This window comes from Amblyomma americanum, chromosome 2 (assembly GCF_052857255.1).
Source record: "Amblyomma americanum isolate KBUSLIRL-KWMA chromosome 2, ASM5285725v1, whole genome shotgun sequence".
NCBI classification, from domain to species: Eukaryota; Metazoa; Arthropoda; class Arachnida; order Ixodida; family Ixodidae; genus Amblyomma; species Amblyomma americanum.
Window position 1 is genome coordinate 172,360,169 of NC_135498.1, and position 25,040 is coordinate 172,385,208.

Here is a 25,040-nt window from a genome sequence, read left to right on the forward strand (position 1 = left end):
GTGCGACAGCGGTGCGATGAAATCTGTACGGTGTAGTCACATTGGTTTCATAGTCTTTTCGTGCGTTCCCTCTCCTAATACTTAGACTTCTTCCCGCCCAAGCAACCGTCATGCTGGTGGAACTATTATAAAGAAGACCCATATTCATCAGGAAGACGAAGATGAACATGCGCTTCAGCAGCATTGACATCGCCGCGTGTGTCGGTGGTCGACCTGCCTTACCTGAGAATGTTTTCGCCGCTGCTCTCGTCGTCCCAGTTTCTTCCAATATGACCTCCGTTTTATATTTTATGGAAGTGCTGGATAACAACCCTGGAACTCCGCAGCCGTACTCTCTACACACCTTCGATGCAGACGAAATTAAATTAAGCATCAAGCTTTGTAAGTGCGCCCTCATGCAATGCAGATAGCTGCGTCAACGAGGGACGCCTTGTTGATTTAGGGGAGTTGAGATCGACATCCGCCGCCTGGGGTTATTCCTCAGTGCCATTGTTCCCATTAGTTCACGGAGCAGAAGAAACTCGGGGCGCAACGGCATGGTCTCGGGTGTCAACGGAGGCGGCAGGCAGCGATGCTCCGAGGGATGCACGGCTGACGCGGCTGCGTCTGCTAAAGGCAAGCAACAACGCCGGCATGCTCGGACATCGGAAGAGACTTCCTGGGCTCCCCTGAGTGAAATCCTCTGCGCGATTGTAGCATCGGCCTTTCATTTCGACGCTGTGCAGTGCAGGCGTCTGACCTCTGACCTTCGACGCAGACTGTTCTTCTATCCGGGCTTGTCATCACTGCTGCAGGGACGGCACGGGCCGAAACTAGCCGGAAGTGGCGAGAGTGTCGGGCGCGTTCTCGTCGGCGGATCACAAAGACAGCACACGTGATCAAAATCAGTGACTGGACGCATTTCAATGAACTAACTTCTCTAACGAGGGACCTGGGTACAGGGGACCCTAGTCAAGCAGCAGTTTGGCCTGAGTGCCACCACCTTCCAATTCCCTCTTTTCTCTCAAACTTGCCTCACGTACATGTCTTTCGAACTTTGTAAAAATGTAAATAAACCCTTTAACCTTTCCTCCACCTTGAAGTCCATCTCTTCTATTCGTCACACCGTAGCAGCAGCCTTTCCAGCCGGGACCCGTGCACCTCTGGTAGGTGAGAGATAGCCCAGGTGAACCCAGTGCCCACCTCTAACAACTGGGTGGCAGCGGTTGGATCGACCATGCTACATGGTGCTGCTTCTTTGGTTGAGTGCTCGGATTTTGCAAGAGATTTGCCAGGCTTCAAATTATAGGTTATTCAATTTGAACTGCTGGGTAAGAGTGGGAGTTGTTCGCTGTGGCGTGTGTGTTAACCTGACGATAAAAGTTGAACAGCAAAGCCGTGGCTAGGCGCAGCAAGCAGGAATCTTATGAGATGGCTGGGAGCAGATTTTCTAGCACTGTGCGAGGAGTTAGGTGCGGTAGAACAGTAGCAGATGGAGAAAGCTGATATTTGCCAATCGCTTTTAGAAACAGCCGACGAGGAAACAATGAAATTTACGTCAGAACTCCTGAAACCTCAGGCGGAAAAGAAGATAGCTGCAGATAAAGAAAAGCGGGAAATAGATAAATAGGAGTGGGAGGCGAAAAGACTGCAGCTTGGGGCTGAGACTCTACGAGGCTCAGTCGGAGCAGCCAGAGCACAAGGGCATAGTAAAGTCAACCGGAGGATTAGCGAAGGAAATTGGGATGTGACGCATTCTCAGCTGCCAGTATTCAAGGGAGGCGAAAATATTTCAAAATATATTGACAATTTGGAAAGTATTGAGCTTAACAGTAACCTGCAGATCTCAAACTGGTGCAAGCATTGGGGTATATTTCTTAATGTTAATAAATGTTTGGTACTCAGAATTTGTAAAAAGAAAACTGTTCTGACTAACCCATATTCTATAGCTGGTGCACCACTTCCAGAGTCCTCGTCTGTTAAACACCTTGGAGTTCAGATGAATAATAGCCTAAACTGGGATGCCCACATCGCTATTACTTGCGGGAAAGCTCTGAAGACTCTATGGTGTTTGAGGCATAAACTGCCGAAGGGCCCAAAACACGTGAAACTAGCAGCGTATGAGACTTTGGTGCGGCCTCGTCTCGAATATGCCTGTTGTTTATAGGCCCCATTTACAGTCATGAGTATTTCCAAATTAGATCGAGTGCAAAGGATTGCAGCCCGTTTTATTTGCAACAGATACAAACGAACAGATAGTGTAACAGCTATGATCAATTCTATAGGCCTATAATCTCTCCAGACAAGGCGCACTGAAGCTAGGTTGAAATTTCTGTACCTAATATATAATACTCTGATTAAAATAAACACTCAGATTATATCACTCCTGTCTCGCGAGCAAGTACGCGTTATAGCCATGGAAAAATGCTACAAGAATTTCGTGCATATTCTAATACAGCTAAACACTCCTTTCTTCTCAAATTGATTACAGAGTGGAATGAATTGCCGAAGTGTGTAGTGAATAGCCCGAATGTAGAAATGTTTTTAATAATTTGTGAGCCTTTTGTATGTGAAACCCTTGTTTTTTGCTTCTTTTTTTCGCGTCATCTGTTTGATTTTGTATGACGCTCGTCTATATCTTGTTTATTTTTTACTCGTATCTGTGCTCACCCCTGCTTGGAGTCAAGTGACTGCGCAGTATTAAATAACTAAATAAAAATAAATAAATAAAAATCTGTGCGAAGTCGAAATTGGACAAATACATTTGGAGCTACATGCTAGTATCCCTTTTGCCGCGTGAGCTTGCTAATGTACTGAGCCTGTCAGATGAGGATATGGATCAGTACGGAACAATAAGGACAGCTCTATTCCGTCACTCCGGAGTTAGGACAGAGTGCCTAAGCGGCCGGATGCGCTTTAATGGTAGAGTGCGGAAACGATTTAGGTGCGATGCAGCTTCTTTACAGAGAAAACCTGCTAAGCGTCAGACTGTCGCGGAGTATAATCATCTGAACGCTGCGAATGCGAATTAGGCGCGTATTCGCCACGCGTGGAGACGAAGCGCGAAAAACTTTAGAGAGAGGTTCCAAAGAGGATAGAGGGACGGTTGTCGACCTGGATCGATGCGACGATGGAGGCGAAATTTTAGAGGCCCGTGTTACGGTGCATTGTCAGTGCATGTTAAAGAACCCAGATGGTCGAAATTTCCGGAGCCCTCCACTACGGCGTCCCTCAGCCTGAGTCGCTTTGGGACGTTAAACCCTCCCAAATCAAATGAAATCAAATCAAGCGATGCCGGTATAAAGGAGCAAATGCATCCGTCTGGTCAGAACGAAGGTGCAGCAAGTAAAGGGTTGCACCTGACACCAGAGCGTGAGGGAAAGGCAAGCGACGTTTTCCGGGCCGCGTCAGCGTATTGACATGACACAGGAATCAATGCCAAAGTGTGACTGTCGAAGAGGTAAAGCAGGAAAAGGAAAACATCCGACCTGATAGCATAAGGAAAGGCACGCCACACCGTGGCGGAGTTGGATAAGCGCGACGCCACCAGAAAGAAGTTTGTTCAGGCGTCCAAGGGCCACGGGCGTGAAACGGAAAAAAGTAGAGATGCCCAAATGTACAGGTGTCCAATATGAAATTGAGGGTAGCCTTCAAAAGTGTGTAGAAAGCAGTACAGAACGGTGTCACCGCAGGGAGTGTATGACAGAGATGAGCCAGGCTAGCTCGAAGGCAGTCAGGAAGATGCGTAAACGCAACAGGACCGTCCTCAAAGGAATGAGTCGCATAACGGAGAGCCACTGAAATGTCCGCAGGTCGTTTGCGTGAAGTTAGTGCGTAGCTGCGATGCCGACTAGATAGCTTTTCTTCAACCCAGATAGAACTGTACCCTTAGTGTGTATAAGAAGCCTGAAGGAGTTGTTGATTCCAAGGTGAGCGCGGAAGACTCGCAGCAACGAGAAGAGAATAGCGCGCCACGGCTCGAAGAAAAATAATTGGAGGGCTATTATCTTGATTTAGCAGTGCTACCTGTTACTGATGTAAAGAACAACGGGTTTGTTCCAAAGCCTAAAGAAATGAACCGCATTGTGTATGAGTGAGTAGATTATGATCAAGCAGCGGCGCGTGGGGATAGATCAGAAAATAAACCCCCAAAATACCAGGAAGTTGTCTTCTAAGGGCTAAAGTGTCGGCAAGCACACAAAAAGGCTGCGACGTGCGATAATAGCAGAATCGTGTTGTCTTAAGACAATTGCAGTCAGCATGAGACTGAGTCGTCCTGCAAGAAACACAGCATAGCTTCTGGAAAAAGGAGAATAAAAGTAAAAGTAAAGAACTCTGACTGCAGAAACACTCAACCACGCGACTCTTTTGAAAATCTGTGAGACGATGCCTAGGCGGAAAAGACGACGTCGAAAGCCACCATGGCAAGTTTGTTGCGCCAGCCTGCATGAAAAAGGCACACGAAACTCGTTTGCGTCTGCTGTGTCAGCAGACTGATCAAAACGGGGCCAGTGCAGCGTGCTCAAAGTGTGAAGGGGGGACTGGCAACCATCCTACTCGCGGATGGATGTTGTGTTGTAGGGTTCCGCACTACAAGCGTTACCGAGGCTTCCACAGTGTCTGGAGGGGGCACAAAGACAGAAACAGTGGTCAAGGAATTGCTAACGCGATGGATGGCTTCATTCGTCGCACTTCTGCAGCTGGAGAAAAAGTTAGGCGGACGCGACCTCGAAGGGCGCGGCTGGAATGTTAATACCTAAATACAATATATAGGGAACTTGTGCTTATAATTTTTGTTGTGTAAGCATTTTGACCAGGTTGGCTGTATTGTTTGAAAATGCAAGGACAGGCTACGGCTCAGTGACATGTGAAAGTTTCTGTTTGGTCCAGGAGAGTAAATGGACACGAGCAAAAATCTTCTTTTTAGTTGTGTTTATAATTTTGCGTGGGAACAAAAGCAGACATACAGAGAAAAGTAAAGTTAGTCCTTGTTTGCAAGTGCTGAGATCACTCTGTCTTGTGCAGTGAACTGTCATGTTAAGACAGAAGGTGATGTTTTGGCAATTCACGTCAAATAATTATACAGCGTCTCTGTCGAGTGAATTTGAGGTGCGATTTTGCACAGTGCGGTTTACAATTGTTAGCCGATAGTTTTTAGCGAGTGTAACGGAAAGAAGGCGGCAGATAACTGTACGGGCATGCGACTTGTGGGGACCTGCCCTGCAGCCCCCTGAGTTTGCTTTCCCGCGAGGCACCGTGCAGCAGCAGTCTCACCCCGAGGATGAACGCGTTCCCTTGCCAGTTACATTAACTGGCAAGAGAGGGCGCCAGCGTCGCTGCGCGGGAGACTGCTGAAGCCCGCCCGCGGGAGATGGGCTCTCTTCGGCCGGGATAATGAGCCTGAGCGGACGCGTCGCTCGGGGCTCCGCTCTTCGCCGACGGGGCGAAGAAGCGACGGGGAGACAGGCTCCCGTACTCGTCCCGTCCGGCCTGCGGAGTTTATATCCCTTGCCCTAGCGCGGGCGAACATTCGCTCGGAACCTTGCTGGTGAGTCGGACGCCCTCGATTCATTAGCGTACCTTGTTGCTAGCTGGCGTTATTGTTTCTGTAGCAATAAATGCCTGTTTGTGTCAGCCAATGTGTCGTTCCTTTGTTCCCCCAGAGCAAGGCCCGCCGTGGTCGGCGAGCGCTCGGTAGCGTGCGCGATCACGGGGTGGGGTCCGGGCGGCTTTGAACCGTGTCAGCCGCGATTGAGTGGGGAGATAAGTATCAACCCCACATCTGGCGCCCAACGTGGGGCCTGCTCTTGGAACATTGGACGACTGTCGGTTCGGTTCGAGGAACGCTCTTTGTCCGGACTTGACAAGTACTAGGCCTAGAGTGAATTTTGATCGCTAGGACCTGCGGCATGCTTTCTTGAGTGCGAGGTGTATTGCGCTGCAGCATGTTTGAACTTTTCGACATGCTCAGCACATTTTTTTTCCCTGGAGTTTCTTCGTGAGAATGACTTGGTCCGCATCGAGGGAGATCGAGGCCTAGCGCCCGCGGAGTCGCCGAGCCCGAAGCGAGTGAGTACGGAAGCCGCGTGGGTGGTCCGAGTTTCTGTATATATTTTCTCTACTATCTCTTTTTCGACTCTGGGAGTCGCGGCTCCGGGAGCCGGGTGGCCTGGGGCCACGGGTGCCGCTACGAGCTCGCTGGTATTGCAGCTCGGCACCGGGCGCTCCGACACCGTCCGATACGGTGGGCGCCGACCGCTCAGAAGCTGCTTTGTGCAGTGAGCGGGGTAGGACCACCCCACAAAGCTGATGTCTCCTCGCGGCTGCGCGCACAAAACCCGTTTCGGGTCTTTGTTGTGGTCACGGTCGTTGTCGGAGTGGTCGTTAGGCCTGAGGCTTTTCGGAGCTGCCTGCACCACATTAAAAGAGACATGACCACCGGACCGTGACGTTGAGAGGGGGCGCACTTTGCTGCCCGTCCGGTTTTTTTTTGTAACCTCGCACGAACTGAGCAGTCTCGTTCAACTCAAGAAAGGGCTTTGTTCACTCGAACTTTGCGTTTGCACAGCCGCCGACACGTTTTGCTAGCGAGTTAGGCATTGTGCCACGAGGCCCTTGCGGATGCTGTTTCCCCTCCCGTGACCAACGTTAAAGGCACGCCGAGAGCGTTTCGACAATTTTGCAGATCCGGTGGAGCCACCCAGGCTTGCTGACCGGTGCACATCGTCTCGCTGCCACCTGCTGCGACGGAGCGGCCTGTATCCTGTTCGCCGCATCCATCCGGGGCAGCTGTGGCGAGACCAGTCAGCAGTCACCTCCGGCTGCTGCTGCCCTGGCGACTACTGCAGGATCCTGGCCTGCAGTTTTCCCACCGGCCTTCGATTCGCGGGCCTGCGGACACGGTAGTCCGCGGGCCATACGAGTCATCCCAGCGGAGACCTTCACGCCGCCTTCGGAATACCGCGGAAGTCTGCGTGGACGCTGTCGGCGTGACCTCAGCTGCAAGACGTGCCTCAAGGACATGAAGACCAGTAGACTCCTCCATAGCATGTACTTTCAGGCGCGTGGGTCTATTTAAGGTTGGGGGGATGTGGGGACCTGCCCTGCAGCCCCCTGAGTTTGCTTTCCCGTGAGGCACCGTGCAGCAGCAGTCTCACCCCGAGGATGAACGCGTTCCCTTGCCAGTTACATTAACTGGCAAGAGAGGGCGCCAGCGTCGCTGCGCGGGAGACTGCTGAAGCCCGCCCGCGGGAGATGGGCTCTCTTCGGCCGGGATAATGAGCCTGAGCGGACGCGTCGCTCGGGGCTCCGCTCTTCGCCGACGGGGCGAAGAAGCGACGGGGAGACAGGCTCCCGTACTCGTCCCGTCCGGCCTGCGGAGTTTATATCCCTTGCCCTAGCGCGGGCGAACATTCGCTCGGAACCTTGCTGGTGAGTCGGACGCCCTCGATTCATTAGCGTACCTTGTTGCTAGCTGGCGTTATTGTTTCTGTAGCAATAAATGCCTGTTTGTGTCAGCCAATGTGTCGTTCCTTTGTTCCCCCAGAGCAAGGCCCGCCGTGGTCGGCGAGCGCTCGGTAGCGTACGCGATCACGGGGTGGGGTCCGGGCGGCTTTGAACCGTGTCAGCCGCGATTGAGTGGGGAGAAAGTACTTATCTCCCCAATTGAAACCCCACAGACTTGATTGACAGGACGCAGAATTAGTTGGCGCAGCGCACTGGGCTAGTCCAAGCATTGCATTTTTCTACGAAGTTTTAGTTGTAGGACTGGAAGCTTTGAAAGACCACTCTCTAATCATACTACGGGGTGCATTGACTTTTGGCGGTTTTGAGGTTGCATGCAGACTCGCTTTGTGGCCACGACTATTGCTGTCAACTGGGAAATTTTGAGTAAAATGTTATGCTTACAACGCATTTCTCTTGCATAACAGCCTAACGCCTCTTGAATCAATTTATTGCACTCCCCGGGGAGTGGCGCTATGTCGATTGGTTGGCCTCAACTAATTCGTCCATTGTGCGAGGTTTACGACTCTGTTCTGTGCTCGCAGAAAAAAAATCAAGAAAGGCATCCCACGCTACAACCGAAGTCCATCTCTCCCTGGCAAGAGATTGTGACCACTGGCAGCTCCAAGTCCTCTGGGCCGCGGAGGAGCTGCTAACAACAAGGAAGGCCGTCATGCAAAGAAGTTTCAAGCCACTGAGTGTTGTCAAGCCACAGAGGCTTCAAGGAGGCGTGTGGCTCCGGCGCCACGAATGCAGGTGGCGGCGTCAATGAGGGATCCCCTTGTTGTTTTACTGGGGTTTAGATGGATATCCGCTGCCTGGGAGAATTCGTCGGGACAATGGTCACGTTAGGTCACGGCGCACAACCCACCTGGGACGCAACATCATGGTGTCGGGTGTCGGCGGAGACGGCGGGCAGCGGTACTCCATGTGATTCTCAGCGGACACGGGTGCATCTGTTAAAGGCGAGCAACCACCTCTTCTACCGAAGCGTTCCTTCGCTCCGTGCACACCGATCTTCCTTCGCCGCAACGAACAAAGCTTCCCATCCTCTTTCACCAACTCTGTTCTTTCTTCCACGCTCACCAAAGTTCATGGGACTTACCTTTCACTGTCACCCAACATATCGATACTGGTGCTCACACACCGCCGTGGCACCACCCCTCTCGTGTCTCTGCAACCGAGCGCCAGACTAGTGAAGACCAAGTCGGACAAAGGCTTCAAAACGGCGTCATTCAGCGCCAAGAGGCCATTGAAAGGACCGTGAGGCGCTTCTGAGTGTATTACCGCCACCTTAACACTATTAGCCGCATGGACGTCTATCACCTCTCACGCATAGACACGTTCTGGACAGTTTTCAAGGGTCAGAACTCTTTTCTTTCGTAGATTTACGTTCGTAGACTGGCAGGTCACCATGGATGTGGCCGTCTGCCCCAAAACAGCTTTTGTGACCCCCTATCGGCTGGTATGAATTTACTGCGATGCGCGTTTTAAATTCCCTTGCGACCATCAAAAAGATGATGGATACCATATCGCGTGGACTAAAACAGACTTGCCTCTGCTACCTCGGCGAGAAGAGAATGAGGCCGTAGGATGATTCGACAGAATACCGGCAATCTATCTCAGAAGGCGAAAGATTTGATTAAGAAACGCCAAAGCATGAAAGTGTATATGGCATAGCTATCAATGTTAATAAATAAGCGCTCGCTTGCTTACGCAAGGAAGTTGGATGTGCAGACAATCGGGCATCCACCAAACAACGGAGGTAGCTTTAAAACCATGAAGAGGACACTATACATAAGTAGAAACTAGTAGAATGCGTTAAGAGATTAAAGAAGGTAATGCCTTTACCAATATGGACAAGATTGTTAAAGAAGCCGATGAGTTCTACACAAAGGTATCCAGTAGCCAACAAAATAAGGACGTTAATGAGAAGGAGAGCGGCGCACAGCAATGGGACATCCCTCCAGTAAGAAATGGGACATCCCTCCAGCCTTAGGAAAAATGCAAAGCAGGAAATCAGCTGGTGAGGATAAGGTAACAACAGATCTGTTGATGGACGGAGGGGAGATTGTGCAGGAAAAACTAGCCACCCTGTATCCGCATTGCCTTATGACCTCGCGCGTACGAGAAGTTTAGATGAAAGCTAACATTACCTTAATTTATAAGAAAGGAAACGTCAAGGCCTTCAAAAATTACTGACCGATCAGCTTACTGTTCGCTGCCTAAAAGATATTTACTAAGGTAATCGCTAATAGAGTCAAGACAACCTCATGCTTCCTTGAACCAAACGATCAGGAAGGCTTACGTAATTGATACTCGACAAAACACCAGTCAGGTGAGAGAGAAATGCGCTTGCTATACAAGATGCGCTTCGCTCTGTAGTCGCAGTTACCTTGCTCCCGACGGCCCACATTATCATTCGTACTGACGCCCTTCAAGCAACTCGTCTACTCCGACGCGTCAGCCGCAGCCCAGAAATGTGCCAGAATATACATCGCCTGGCGGCTCGCATCCCGCAAGCCATTCGAATTGAGTGGGTCCCATTAGACCTACTCAATTCACAAAGATCTGCAGATTCTGCAACCCGCTTGCCAACCCTACCCACGTCAATGCCTCGATTCTCAGTATGGATTATGCTACCCTCCTTCTCACAAGAAAGGAACACCTCCGGCGCCACACACGTGCTTTCGTCCCTCGTCCGTTGCACCGCCAACGGAGTCGACGTCCTTTCCTTCTGTAAGGCTCCACCTTCAAAAATTAACGTGAATCGCTTAGTGTCCATGCTAAATGATCAGTCGCTTTGTGTCCTCCCCTGCGACAAAGAGAGAGGTTTTGCTTTTTTCAGCCATGATTCCTTTAATGAGAAAGCCCGCCTTGCGGTCACACAAGTTTTTAAGAGCCGTAAAAATGTTTGTGTTAAAAAGCTTAAGGCTCAAACTAAAAAGCTCTGTGAAAATCTCAATCTTGACAAAGTGGCAAAAAGCATCGATAACTGTAAGCGCCTCTTCCTACAAGTATTTTTTAGCGCAAAGACTCATAAGGTTGACATACCATTTAGAGTCATCATTTCTGAACAAGACACTTGGCAGAAGACTATTGCTGTGTTTCTTAAAAAAAAGCTAAACGTTTTGCCCGTTAATGGCCCATTTCTTGTATTAAGTTCAAACGAGGTCATTAATGCTGTGAAATATCTGAACGACAGGAGTTTTCAAGGTTTTTTCATGTCAAAGACTTGTACTACGCTTTGCCCCATGATAACCTACTCAGCATTGTTGAAGAATCCACCCTTCATCACGGTGCGGTTGCTTTTCAAAATGAATCTGGCCTGTCTGTTGAGAGATTTTTGGAATTGATTTTGTTCTATCTCCACTCCACCTTAATTTATTGTCAGGGCACTCCTCATATTCAAAAACAGGGACTGTGTATTGGGTCCTGCTTGGCCCCTGTACTCAGCGACCTTTACCTTGCACACTTGGATTGGATTCTTCAAGATTGACTTGCCACTTCATGTGCGGTAAAAGTGTTTAGATATGCTGACGATTTTTTATTCCTTATTGACTGTACACCTTCGCTCCTTGAGTAAGTCTCAGCGGACCTTTTTGCCATTGTACAAGGGTGCTTTCTCCCGCTAACGTTGACAAGTGAAATTCCCACTGACTCAGAGATCCAGTTTCTTGACATCCGCCTTAAGTTCATGGACAATCACGTTTAAGGGTGCTATTCACCCCGCGCTAACAAACCCCTTCTGCCTTACAAACCAGCTCATTCAAAAATCGTAAAACGAGGCATCATTAACCTACGCATGCTAAATGCTCTCGAAAATTCATGCCCTCACCTTAGCGGCTACAGCTTTCAAGTACAACTTAGAAGATTCCTTGAAGCAGTGTATCCAAATGATATCTGCGTTTCAGTGGCTGAAAATTTGCTTAAGAAGAAACTTCAGAAACAAGGAAGAGTGACATATGAAACGCAAGGCATGACAGCTGTCATCCCCTATATCCATTGTCTGCGCACAACTTTAAGAAAATAGGAAAGAAGGCAAATGTTCATATGGTTCTTACAGCCCCAGATAAGCTAAGTGCCATTTGCAAAAGAACTCTGCCCGCCGAACAGCGTCCCCATTATCCGCAGTGTAACATTCATCACCGGAAAAAATTTGTTAAATGCAATGAGGGCATCGTGTACAGCCTCCCGCTGTCCTGTGGGAAGCAGTACGTGGGACAGTCCGGTAGGTGCCTCAACGAAAGGCTTCGTGAACAGAACAACAACATGAAGTCGTTAACGGGCAGCAACATGGCCGTGCAAGTGCGGGTGCGTGCCATTTCTGAATAAATGCTCTGTCGTTGCCAGGAGCAGATAAAAATTGACAAGAGAAATCTTTGGAGCTACACAGATAGCTACTCTGCGTGATCTGTTTGTCAGCGAGCCTTCTATATTCTTATCGAAACGTGAATCGAGATTCCTAGGTTTGCAATAACCTTTAACTTCTTATGCTTTTTTTCTTTGAATTATTTCCGTAGAATTTTTTTCCGCTTCCCAGCCTTGGCGCATGAGCTCGATCGCAAGGCTCAGGCCCCGGGCGACGCGGTTTTGTGTTTTTCCTTTAGTCGGAAGTTAGCGCTCGTGCTGTGTGTTCTGCCTTCTTCCGTCGTCTTGTTATCGCACTCCTTTTCTCATGGATCAATACCGACTCGCTCAACATTCCACCCTTGTCGACTATAATGATCCTGCTTTCCTCGCAAAGCTCTCTGACCTGACCCAGAGAGAATGATCTCGGACTGATTTACATACAGGGCTAGTTAATGAAACACAATGAAACACAAAACATAATTACTCCAATTTTAGAAAATTCAACTTTATTAAAATGTTGCATACAAAAAGTAAGACGAGCGTTTATGTAGAAATATTCCTTAACTTCACACTTAGCGCAATGTTCTTCACTGGACAGATGGTTATGAAAGGAACTGTGAGCTTTACGGTGGCTTCGCTGCCCTGACACAAGGAGAACTCGTATTTACGAATCAGCTTGCAGAGAGCGGTTTTGAGCTCAAGCAGGGCGAACTTCTGACCCAGGCATTGCCGGGGTCCGATGCCGAACGGAGCATACGCCATCGGGTGCCTTTTATTCCCATTGTCACCACTGAATCTCTCCGGGTCGAACTTTTCGGGGTGCGGCCAGAGTTTAGGATCATGGTGAATGTTCCACACAGGAAACACCAGGCGAGATCCGGCGGGTATGGTGCGACCCATGATCGTCATCTCCTCGTAGCACATCCTCGCCGTGAAAAACACAAGCGGTGGGTTCTTGCGCAGACCCTCACTAACGATCATGTCCAGCCTCTTTAAGCTTTTCAGCTGATCGCAGCTAATGTCTTCAGCCACGCGTGCCGGAAACGCCGAGGCCAGCTCAGCGTACAACTTCTCTTGTTCCATTGGGTTTCTGGCCAGCTCATCCAGGACTAGAGCTAATGTCACTGCCGTTGTCTCGAAGCCAGCAGCGAGCGTTATAAAACAGTTTGACACGATGTGCTCGTCGGTGATCGCAAACCCACTGTTGCCATCGCCTTCCCGTCCCGAAGCTTCGCAGCCTTCGCCGGTGTCTTGGCTCTTGGCCTGTTCGTCCATCATGAGCTGCAGCATGTCCACGTGCCGTGCTTCAGGCTGAGATCTTCGCGCTCGTATGACGTCGTGAACTCGGCAGCAGATTCGCGCGAAGAGTTTGCCATACGTGACGTAGGGGAACACCCACGGAACCACGTATCGGAATGGTGGGAATGCGACGGCAGCGTTGAAAATTAGCGTGTCGGCTTCCGTCAGCGTCTTCCTCAGGCTACTGATAAACGGGTCGTCCGGGTTCCTTTGAGAGTCAGGCTGTTGCAGTGGTAAAAGAAAAGGAACGTGAATCAGACATAATTTTTATTTTGGGTAAACCATGAATTCTTTGAGGACAGTTAAGAAGTCACTCTTTTCTCTTTAAAACGTTTGCCGAGAATTCAATTTTCGTTAGACCGAGGTTCATTTCTTGAAACACTAGCATCTCCGCCCGAAACGTGTGCCATTCTCCATTTTAAGTAGCTACATATGGGAAATGCACTTCTGAATTTTCTCTCACGCCTTAGTAAAATGCAGTATGCAGCCGCTTTGTTAAAACAAGTGAAAGCTACTGTGTTTGAAAAAAATTGACCAGACACGGGTGCATTGATTGGCAAATTCTACTCGACTAATGCAACATAGCACACATCGCCTTATACTATATTCAGCCGATATGCCTGTAGCGCTCGTTTTTTTTCTTGTGACAGATGTTGGCACAATCGACCGCGCGATGAAATTTCGTGCCATCGTCGCCCTTTATAACCAACCTGCGCTGAAATTTGCTCAGTCGATCGCAGCGCCATAACACAGCCTAGCGTAGGAAGAAAACATTTTTAAGCCGTACCGTAGCCCTTTTCAACACCACCTGATGACGCTTCTAAGACACTAACTTGCGCGCTCGGTGTTACACGTGTCGTTCGTTAATTAACTGGGCGAACTGTAGGCGACTCCAGTTAATTTCTGTTTCGACTAGTTCGATGCGCCAGGTGACTGGACAAGATCTTAAGTTTAGAAACGTCTGATTACTATGTCTACTGCATCACGGTTTTATTTGTACTGCACACAATAATTTGCCAAAATTAGGTCAATTTTTTACTGAATGTATTTTCTAGCGGCACTAAATTTTCTTGGATCTTTGACGACAAAAGCAGGCGCGCATCCGCGTGCATTCGCAGCTGCTGCGAGTGGCGATAGAAGCGAGCGCGTTTGCGGCGCGGATTCTTTAGCCCATTCCGCTGTTTCGCTGTGCAAGACGTACTGCCTGTGCCAAGTTCTACCTCGATCATGGCGTAGAGACGATGTCACTTGTCATTTGCTTTAATGTGTACATACATACATGCATACATACATACATACATACATACATGGATGCATGCATGCATGCATACATACATACGTACATACAACCATGTATACATACATACATACATACATACATACATACATACATACATACATACATACATACATACATACATACATACATACATACATACATACATACATACATACATACATACATACATACATACATACATACATACATACATACATACATACATACATACATACATACATACATACATACATACATACATACATACATACACACACACATACATACATACATACATACATACATACATACACACACACATACATACATACATACATACATACATACGTACGTACGTACGTACGTACGTACGTACATACATACATACATACATACATACATACATACATACATACATACATACATACATACACACATACATACATACATACATACATACATACATACATACATACATACATACATACATACATACATACATACATACATACATACATACATGCATGCATGCATGCATGCATGCATGCATACACCTTTCCTTCTGGCTGATGGACGGACGGACGGAAAGAAATGTCTGCAGCATTTTGTTTCAGGTGTTTTCTCTTTGTCGCATTTAGCTAGACAGCGTTAAGGAGCTTTTGTCGTCGAAAATCCAGCGTCGCTTTCGGCGTCCTTGATCGTGAGCGAAAACTCAACGAAAATTCCCCAAACAAGCAATCTCTGGAGGCAGGTAGGCCACCTATGTCACGTAATCTTGTGGCGTCATGACAACTTGACCGCCGGATTTTGACCAAACTGCGCACCACGGCAGGTGGCAGTTAAATTAATGAATGGTCTCGAGAGGTTGGCCGGGAAGAGCAACCTCTGTCTCACAAGCCCGACCGGTGGTAGAACCTGCCATCGCAGGGCAGGGGGGCTTTGCTTACCCGCTGCGCCACAACGCCAGGAGTGATACGAGGACTCCCAGGGATGTTTGAACCTTAAGTAGAGAGCGCCCAATTCTGCACATATAGGCATTAACCCATTAAAGCTATCGCGGAGCTTATGGCCGAACTTAAGTGTCCCCTCCAATTTTTTTTTTCATTTGGTTGGTTTAATTATTTACTACTATAAAACAATGCCCAAATAACGACGTCCGGTTTGCTTCCATTCTCACCCAAGCTTCTTACGTAAGCCCCTCACACAATACTCTAGGTCGAGCTTGTGAGGTATAACAAAATATAATAAACCATGCCTCGAACTGAATGCGAAGTCAGAACCGAAGTGCTAGAGAACCTTTTCTCATTCGGCGTACCCACTCTAAATCGTCCGTCATTTTTTTATTTCGCATTCATGAACGACGTTTGCAAACGTCCATCAAAACCATCATTTACTAAAGAAGGGTTTTCTGGCGGGCTAGTTGGTGCTTCTCGTTCATGATTACACTGCGCGAAAGAAACGGGGACAAAGACACGAAAACACGTACACACACAAAGCGCTGACTTCCAAGATTTATTCCAAAAAACGCTTTCGAGGATTCGTTTTAAACTGTCATTTACTATCATGCGCCCAGTAAGAATGATAAGAAGAAAAATGGCTGTGGTTTAGCTCTGGTTAAGCCTGGAATGACGCGATAGCTACAGCTGGCCGAGTGCAACTCGCTCAGTCGAATTGCAAAGCCAGTCTTTCGCCGCTCTGTTTCGCTGAGCATTCCTTCTTCATCTTCGTCCCTGGACGTGATTTACTCTTTCTCCGCTACCCCCCCCCCCCCCCCCCAGCTGCTCCGCACCACGTGATCAACCACGTGAACACGTGGCGCCGCCGCCACGTTGAAGGTTTGAAATGCTGGGGTAATGTAGCTCTCGCTACAGAAGGATAAAATTTAATCGTCTGAATCGGAGAACGACGTTTCATAGCCAAAAGTGGTATTCCTCCTAGGCACATGAAAGTCAAAAGCTGTCAAAAACTGCATAAACACAGTGGGAGTTGAAATGTGCTGCTGAGTCGCAGGTTTTGTGCAGTACAAAGGACGAGTATTCTTCAAAAACTCCATCTACAAGTGCTCTGCGCTTAAAATAAAATGCTAATATTCATCTTTTACTTCCTCCAGTGTTTGCTGAAGACCGACAGACTGACAGACTTACAGACGGACAGACGGACAGTCACAGATGTTAACAACGTTGTCTGGAACACCATTTCATTAAATACCTGCACGTTTCACTGCTGATCAGGTGACAGCGGCGGTTCTTCCTGAAAGGCGTTTGAAACATGTGGTTATGCAATTGGTTTGATGTGCGACTCAGTTTTTAAAAGAGAAGGTGAAAAAGTTATGGCTGTAAACAATTGTATGGTAGGGAAAAACAAGTGTAATTCCTGTGCAAGGTTCTCAGAACGGGCGCGATAGCGATGCCGAAATTTTTGTTATGCGGCAATGTAGGCTGTAGTTTCGAGCAATAAAACGAGCGACACGATTTCGTCTGCGCTCTGGAGGACTAACTAAGCAATCTTGACAAGGGGACCAGATAGAAGATGCGTATTCAAGTTTAGGGACAACAAAATTTTATAGGCGGGTTAGGGGTTTAGAGGTTCCGGTTTAGATAACAAAATGCATGGTTAGCTTTGGCAGTAGCTTTTTGTTGTCCATGAGAACAGACAAACAACGAACGCCGAGGTACTTACACAATGACACGACGATGACTTGATTGTTATCAAGCGAATAAGTTAATAGGGTATTGGATAGTTTGCAACGAAATGTCTTCAATCGACACTTATGCGCGCTAAGGGACATTTGCCATCAAGAACACCAGTTACTATAAAGTCGAGATTTTCCTGAAGACTCTTGTGGTCGTTAACAGAGTGGACTGTGACATAAATTATGCAGTTGTATACGAACAATCTGACTCCAGAGGTAATGTTTAGTGGTAGATCAACAGAAGTGAACTGTTTTCTCAATGACAAAAAGTTCCTTATTAAAAAAAACTATTAAAGAATCAAGGCGCTAGGGTGATAGTTTCGCTATTAGAGGACATTTTACAACACGATCAAAAGCTTAGCAAAGTCGAGGAACATGCAGTCTATTTGAAGACTTCCGTTCATTCCATGAAGGAGCTTAACACCAGTAGTTGTCTCACATGATTCCTCTTTCCTAAACCCACGTTGTTTTCACAAGAACAAACATTTTCCTTCTAAATGTAGTGCTGTGTTAGATCCTACGATGCGTTCGAGAAGTTTGCATGATGCACATGTCAGCAATACTGAGGGATATTCGGCAAGGTTTGTTCGGTTACCGAATTTAAAAACTGCGATGCAAAAATTTGAGTTTTCCACTCGTACGATATCTGTCTGCGGAAAGTGATCGTTGAAAGATATGGCAGAGTTTGGCGCTGGAATGAGAAACGGTATGTGGCAAAATTTTTGATCTAATGCCGTCGATACCACATAAAGTTGGGGTTTTTAGATAATTAATGATGCAATGCCATCGACAGTAACGACTTTGGGGCTGATGTAATCGGTCGTCATCTGGTGCAGATAAAATACTGGAAGAGTCTTTCGGCATGAACACAATGGTGAAAAAGTTATTGAAGTTTGAGTCTGTTCTTCTACAGCGAAGGCATCCCCAGCCTCATTAACAGGCGAAAACTGCGCTGAAGCTTCAGAAGGTGAACTTTATTTTCCAATTTTTTCAGGGCTGTGTTTAAGGAGGAATTCAAGATCATGAGAAATTAACTTATATCTTGCATTTAAAAGGGCCGTACAATACCCTTTATAACCGTGTTTCTGTTTTGCCCATGGTGCTGCCGTTCCCAGCCATTTAGCGGTTTCGAAAAGCGGCTTTTTTATTTCATCAGCTTAAAAAGGTTTCTGTGGCACCATGGCTTAGGTGAGTACACACGGAAATATATTCAAGGATATAGGTGGTCATTAATTCAGTTATTTTCTCTTTAAACTGACGCTAGTTTTCGCTAACTGATCGGTTGGAAAATTAAGGCAGAAAGGAATCGCAAAATTTTCGTAAACTAAAGTTAATTGCATCGTAATTTGAACGGTTACAGTGCAAGATGTGTTTGGGTGTCAAGCTGTGTTGGCCTGATGGCAATATCATGTTGAAATGGAGTAGTTAGGAATCACCGAAGCCGTGCGTGACGGTGATCGGGCTTACATTGTCGAGAGCGAATATGAGAACAAGATCTAACATGTTTAGGCCACGCGCAAGCTGATAAAATATTTTGGCTAAAGAAAAATCCAAGGTTTGTAAGGTTAGTTCAACGAAATTAGCCGAGCCATGAGCCGATACAGTTAAAACATGCCAAATGATCCTCGGATAGTTGAAGTCACCGAATAAATACATGTAATCTTTGGGAAGTGATTCCTTATATCTGGGAGGCTGGCATGCAGATCAATTACGAAAGTTTCTCAGCTATCGGGTGGTCGGTAAAATGAACCAGACACAGCTCGGCGAAATCGGTGAGTAGGTGCCTTAGTATTAGTGCACTAAAAAGGGAGGGCACACGTGACCTCCGCCGTAAGTTTGTGACGCGATAGCGTTAATGGGTTGATACCCATATATGCGGAATCGCTCAACTTCACCCTTATTACGCATGTTGGCACTAAAACAATTCTGAAAATTTGACCAGATTACAACAGAGCCTATGTTTCGTCAATAACAGTCGAGTTTGAGTCTTTTATTACTGACTACTTCGTGACCATTTCACAACCAACAATACATGAAAACTGGTCTCTGCATAAAAACGATGTTCTGTTGTTAATTGAACACTACGTGCCTAGAAAAAGGCTGCCTTCATTTTCCCCGTTCACCATGATTTAACAGTTCGCTAAAGCGCCGGCGCAACAAAAAGAAACGGCTGCTTCGTCGCCTTAAAGTTTGAAACCATCCCGATCACTGGTTCCTATATCACCGCAATGCCGGTGAATTGTGTTCGGCAGTCGCTAATGCCAAAAAATCCATTTCTGAATAACGCTCTCCCATCGTTTCTTGTTTCTAAACCACCGAAGTTTTCGTCTGTTATCACAGTAACTACAAAGAATGTTCTGCACTTCATTCAGTCCGACGTGCGAATTCCGCATCACGAGTGCTGCGAAATATTTAAGAACACCTTTCTGCCGTTTCTGCAACCCATATCAGCAGCTTTACCAATCTTATCATACACAAGTTTCCCGCCTATGAATCATATTTTTTTTTACTGGATTGCCGTTAGGAAACATATTGGCAATCTAAAAATTTCTTCGTTCTATGGCATCGACGTTATTAACAAAAAATGTTGAAATGTACAGAAGTATTTAAAACCATAATTCTATGACAGGTTTTTGGCCAGTCCTTGCAGCATTCTGCCTTGATCAAAGACTAGATGGTGGGAAAGGTAGGTCCGGTTCAAAAATCAGGTGGCACTGATTCCACTACTAATTACCGACCAGCTTCATTAACACCCATTCCAAGTAAAATTTTTGAGCACATAATTTATTCACATCTTGGTAATTTCCTTGAGAACGCAAAGCATGGCTTTAAAAATTTTTTTCATGCGAAACTCAATTCCTCTCGTTTACAAACATCTTGCTGCAGCGGTGGCTCAGTGGTTATGGCGCTGAACTGCTGACCCGAAGGAAGCGGGTTCGATTCCGGCCGCGGAGTGCAATTTCGATGGAGGTGAAATTCTAGTAGCCCGTGTACTGTGCGATGTCAGTGCACGGTAAAGAACGCCAGATGGTCGAAATTTCCGGAGCAATTCACTGCGGCGTCTCTCATAGCCCGATTGGCTTCGGGACGGTAAACCTCAATATTCCATAAACCAAACCATAATTCAAACATTAGGCTGTTCGCGAACACTCTGTCACCTATCACAAAATAACTAACCTCGGTTTTTCCAGGAAGCCTCAAGATGATCTGAATAGTGCATCCGATTGATGGAAGAAATGGCTAGTACAGCTTAACACTACAAAATGCAAAAGTATGCAGGTCTTTCTCCGCTCTACCCCTTCTAATATGCCGTCATATTCTATTCATGATGCCGCTCTGTCGGTTGTTCACACCTGTAAGTGCCTTGGCCTATATATTACTAGCAATTTTTATTTAATATGCATGTTGAATGTGTCAATAACAATGCTAACCGAACGTTAAGCTATCTCCGACGCAACTTTGTACCAGCGCCTGCCTCACTCAAGCTTACGCCATACTACTTACACTATTGATGCACGAGCAGAATTTGTAATATATGCAGACGACAACACCATATTACTCTCATCAGACACGTGCACAGAACTTCTTGATACCGGTAACTCAATTCTACATAAAGTTAGTAACTGGGCAAGGGCAAATGGTCTAGTAATTAATGAAACAAAAACTAAAGCCATCATTTATCGCGCAATGTCTCGATCTGTTCCGCAAAACACAACACTTACCCTCAATAATTGCACAGTAGAGATAGTACCTAGTTTTAAAACGCTAGGCGTATTATTTACAGAAACCTTGTCTTGGGACGCCCATGTGGACCACATAGCTTCCAAGTTAGGAAACATGGTAGGAAACATGGTATCGCCATAGAGACTACCTTCCTCAGAAAATAGCATTAATCCTATACAACTCTCTGTTCATGTCGCACATAAATTATTGCATTCTTGTATGGGGTTAAAACAAGTTAAAACTGTCCCGGCTCCAAAATAAGGCAATCCGTGTTATGACCCGGTCTGCCTATGATCATCCAATTGCACCCTTGCTCCATAACCTGAATTTGCTAAGCGTTAATGATATACATAGATACCAGCTTTGTAAATGTTTGATTCGTGGCAAACTACAGCACAATAATTATCTTATTAACCTTGGTGAGTTGGAAATCAAAGAGCCATCGGGTTATAATACGCGAAATCCCTTATACTGGAAAGTAGAGCATTATCGAACTAATTATGCAACACAATCTCTAAAATATCAAATACCAACTCTTCTCAACAATTTTCTTCAAGAAAATATAGACATTCTTAACATTCACCTCAATCATTTAAAACAACTTTTTTTTCCTTCATGATAATTCACGACACTATTTTTGTAATGTCCTTATAGTTTTATATCTTAAGCAATGTGCAGCTGTACCATACTTTTGTGTCCTTATCGCTATTTTTAATGCTCAGCGAGTAAGAACCTAACCGTTTTTTCCTTTGTTTTCCTATGTCAAATGATGTGCTAGACATTTTTATGTGCCTTCATTGCTTCACGTCATAATATGCTGTGCTACTCATGCTCCTTCCGTACCCATAATTTCTTCATTGTGTACATTGTCGACTTGGCCTATCACTGCATTTTGTGTTTGCTCCTAACCGAAATTTTTTTTTCTTTTGCGCAGATACTTGAATCTATTTTACATTTGTAACTATTGTCTTCATTATTCTTTGTTACTAGTTTCTGATCGGTGTTCGGTCTGTGTTCACTACTGTTTTGCCTTTGAGGGGATAAGGCCTTAGTCAAGCTGCGTACGCAGCTTTTTGCCTTATCTCCTCCATTATATGTAATGAAAGACCAATAAATATGTAAAAAGCACTCGTCCGTTCAAAATTAGAATATGCTTGCGCAATATGGTTCTCCCACTCATTCCAATCTCACTATTTCCCTTGAAAACATTCAGAACCGCGCCGCCCGTTTTATTCTCTCTAATTATTCGCGTAATTCTAACGTGACGTACATGAAAGAAACACTATATCTGCCTAACCTATCATCGTAAATACTCTCGCTTCTGCCTTTTTCATAAAGTATCCTACCTTAATCCTGAAAGAAAGTCTTTTCACCACACCGAGTTACATCTCATCTCGCATCGACCATCCACAAAAAGTTGAAGTGGCATCTAGCCGTACTAATATGTACCATACTTCCTTTGTACGAAGAACAGCCACTGAATGAAACAGCCTTGCCGCCTCCACTGTGTCCATTTGGGACATCATAAATTTCAAGCTTGCCGTTAAAAGTGTCGTATAGTTTATTAACTTGTTTTTTTCTTTACTGCAATTATTGTAATAGTTTCACCATACACTGCGGTTGTGTCTGCTGGACTTGAAAGTATGTATAATAAATAAGCAAAATAAATAAATAAATATGCTTTACAATCATAGATCACTGGAAGCCGTCATAGTACCCCCGTGGTGCAGCGGTTTTTCACATCATTTAATATAACATGCAGCCAATAAAATAGTACAGAGAAGAGTCCCAGAGTCACAGGCAGAAATAGGGCCCTTAGGTAGGTGTTACAAAGTGGCACTAGACATGTAAACAAAAGCAGCAGTAAACAGCTCTGACAGACAGTGGCAAAATCGATGAGTTGGGGTCTTCACGCTAGCGCACTAAAAAGTTCTTTCAACATGACACGTATAGCTTTCATGTTAGCGAGCCTGGTGTCCTGTCAACCGTATCGTGGGAAGTACGTCACAAGAGAGGACTTTGACCTAAAGCCAGAGCGCCTGCACCCCATCTCACAAAAATGTCCGGCGTCGGCGTTGGTGGCCTTTGAAGCTTCACAGCCGGAGCAGGTGGGCCATTTAGGCCACGTGACCTTGTGGCGTCATCACAACCTGCCCACCTAAATTGTGAGCAAACTGACCCCGTGGCAGGTGGCAGTTAAATTAATAACTAGGTCGCGAGAGGTTGCTCTGGGGGTGCAACCAGGGTCGCACGAGTCTGACCGGTGATATGCAGTAGTTGTCATCGCAGGGCAGTGGCGCATCGCGTAACCGCGGCACCACTGCGCCAGGACAATTATGAGGACTCACAGGCACCTATGAGCGTAAAGCAGAAAATGACCGATTCCGCATATATGGGCATTAACCCATTAAAGCTATCGCGTCATATACCCTTAAGATGAAGCTTAGGTGTCCCCTATAATTTTACAGGCGTTTCAGTTTAAGGTTACTCACATCATTTAATATAACATGCAGCCAATAAAATAGTACAGAGAAGAGTGGCAGAGTCACAGACAGAAATGAGGCCCTCAATTAGGTGTTACAAAGGGGCAGTAAACATGTAATCAATAGCAGCAGTAAACAGAGCTCTGTAGTGTAAAGGATGAACGGAAGAAAAGTACAGCTTATTAAATCCACATACAAAATAATGCAGGAAATACCAATGCAAGAACGCTTAATTGAAACTACTACACGGCGGTGGCAACAGAATGTAGTCTGAGGCGTTTTAAATGAATAAGCAAATGTGGCTCCCCGGGACTGCTCATGTTACAGATAGGGAGAAGGCAGACAACCTTGAAAACCTCGTTTATCCTAGCATTCTCGCCGTGAAAAGCAGCAATAAATCTCGTCGCATGCGGAAGCGATGCTCACGTTGGCGCGACAAACCTCGATACTGTCGGCCGCTCTGTTTCAACGTGACTCAGAGATATCAGATAAGCTGCAGGGATGGTTGAGAACGGAGCGGAACACTGTAAAGGTCCTGTCGCGTTCCCTGAATTCATCGTATAGATCGAAGTCGCGTCTAGCCAAGAAAGGCAACAATTTCGGGAAAGAAGTCGTGTCTCGCAGCAACGGCTGAACGAAGAACTTTGCTTGTGCTGACTAGGCTAAGACGAAAGCATCTAGGCAACGAGTTCTATCAACCAAACACGTGCCCCTAATCGTCAATAATGTGACCTCGCGTTGGTTACGGCCAAAGGGGCTGACGGCAACAGTTTTTAGGAGCGCATTGGAACAACTGCAGCGCCGGTAGGACAAAGCAGGTTGAGGTCGTCCTTTTTTTTTTTTAATCGCTCACCCACGTTGCTTGGCAAAACGCGTCGTCATGTGGAAGCACTCCGAGTGAAAGCGGTTCGTTTGAATCTGTGGAACGCACGCATATAGTAGCTAAGAAGCATTTGGAGCAATTCGCGTGACTTCCGGTATAATATTACCAGAAAACATTAAACTTTACTGTGATGTTTCCGGTGGATACTCGTTTCTGTTCTCATTGCGGTAATGAAAACGATTTTATTTTTCTTATTTTGAAGTTAAAAAAACGATAGCCAAGCGTTAAGAATACACAATTGATATGTGTACGCTTGTGGATGAGTTGCGCCTTTCCTTACTGCGTCCATATCCTGTGCTTAACGACAGCGCCGACCTAAATCGATTGCTCTAATTTCTGTACGAAACTCTTGTGTACTATAGCTAGAAATGTTGTTGCACATTGGTTCACCCAAGCAGCACAAGTTATTAGCCCAACATTGGAACTGTATTGGCAAAGCTGGTCCTACAAAGGACCAGGATGGGACCATCCTGTTGCAATATTGGGCCCATGACCTGTGCTGCTTGGGCACTGTTCATCTACAAGTGGATAACCATTATAGCAACCATTATTTGACTGTTCCGTGCTGCCGGAGTGTCTGAATGCCTGTACTAGGTCAAGATAATATGAGGTTTTTCAGCAAACACTTTCAAAAAATTAAAAAAAAGTTTTTGTGGTAAAAATGTAGCTTTTGCGGCGTAGTATTACCAGCGTTGGCCGACACCAGAAAACCGGTGTATCGTCTTAAGTAGCAAGCTGGTTAACTCATATTTAATTAACTTTTTAACTAAACTAGTTAGGTGTCAAGTTGCATTTATAGATTTGCAGCCGGTCATTCGTAATAGCCGTATCAGTTTTTAGAATTTT

General features: G+C 46.2%; 1 protein-coding gene across 4 annotated transcripts in view; it reads right to left on the reverse strand.

Annotated features, from left to right (window-relative positions):
* Window positions 1-12,326: 12,326 nt before the first annotated feature.
* LOC144122003 (cytochrome P450 3A24-like) overlaps window positions 12,327-25,040 on the reverse strand; it is a 45,380-nt gene continuing 32,666 nt past the window's right edge. For all 4 annotated transcript variants that reach the window (XM_077655498.1, XM_077655499.1, XM_077655500.1 and 1 more), the window contains one exon: window positions 12,327-13,356. In XM_077655498.1, coding sequence (XP_077511624.1) covers window positions 12,379-13,356 — 978 coding nt within the window. In that variant the 3' untranslated portion in view covers window positions 12,327-12,378. The remainder of the gene's footprint in view (window positions 13,357-25,040) is intronic.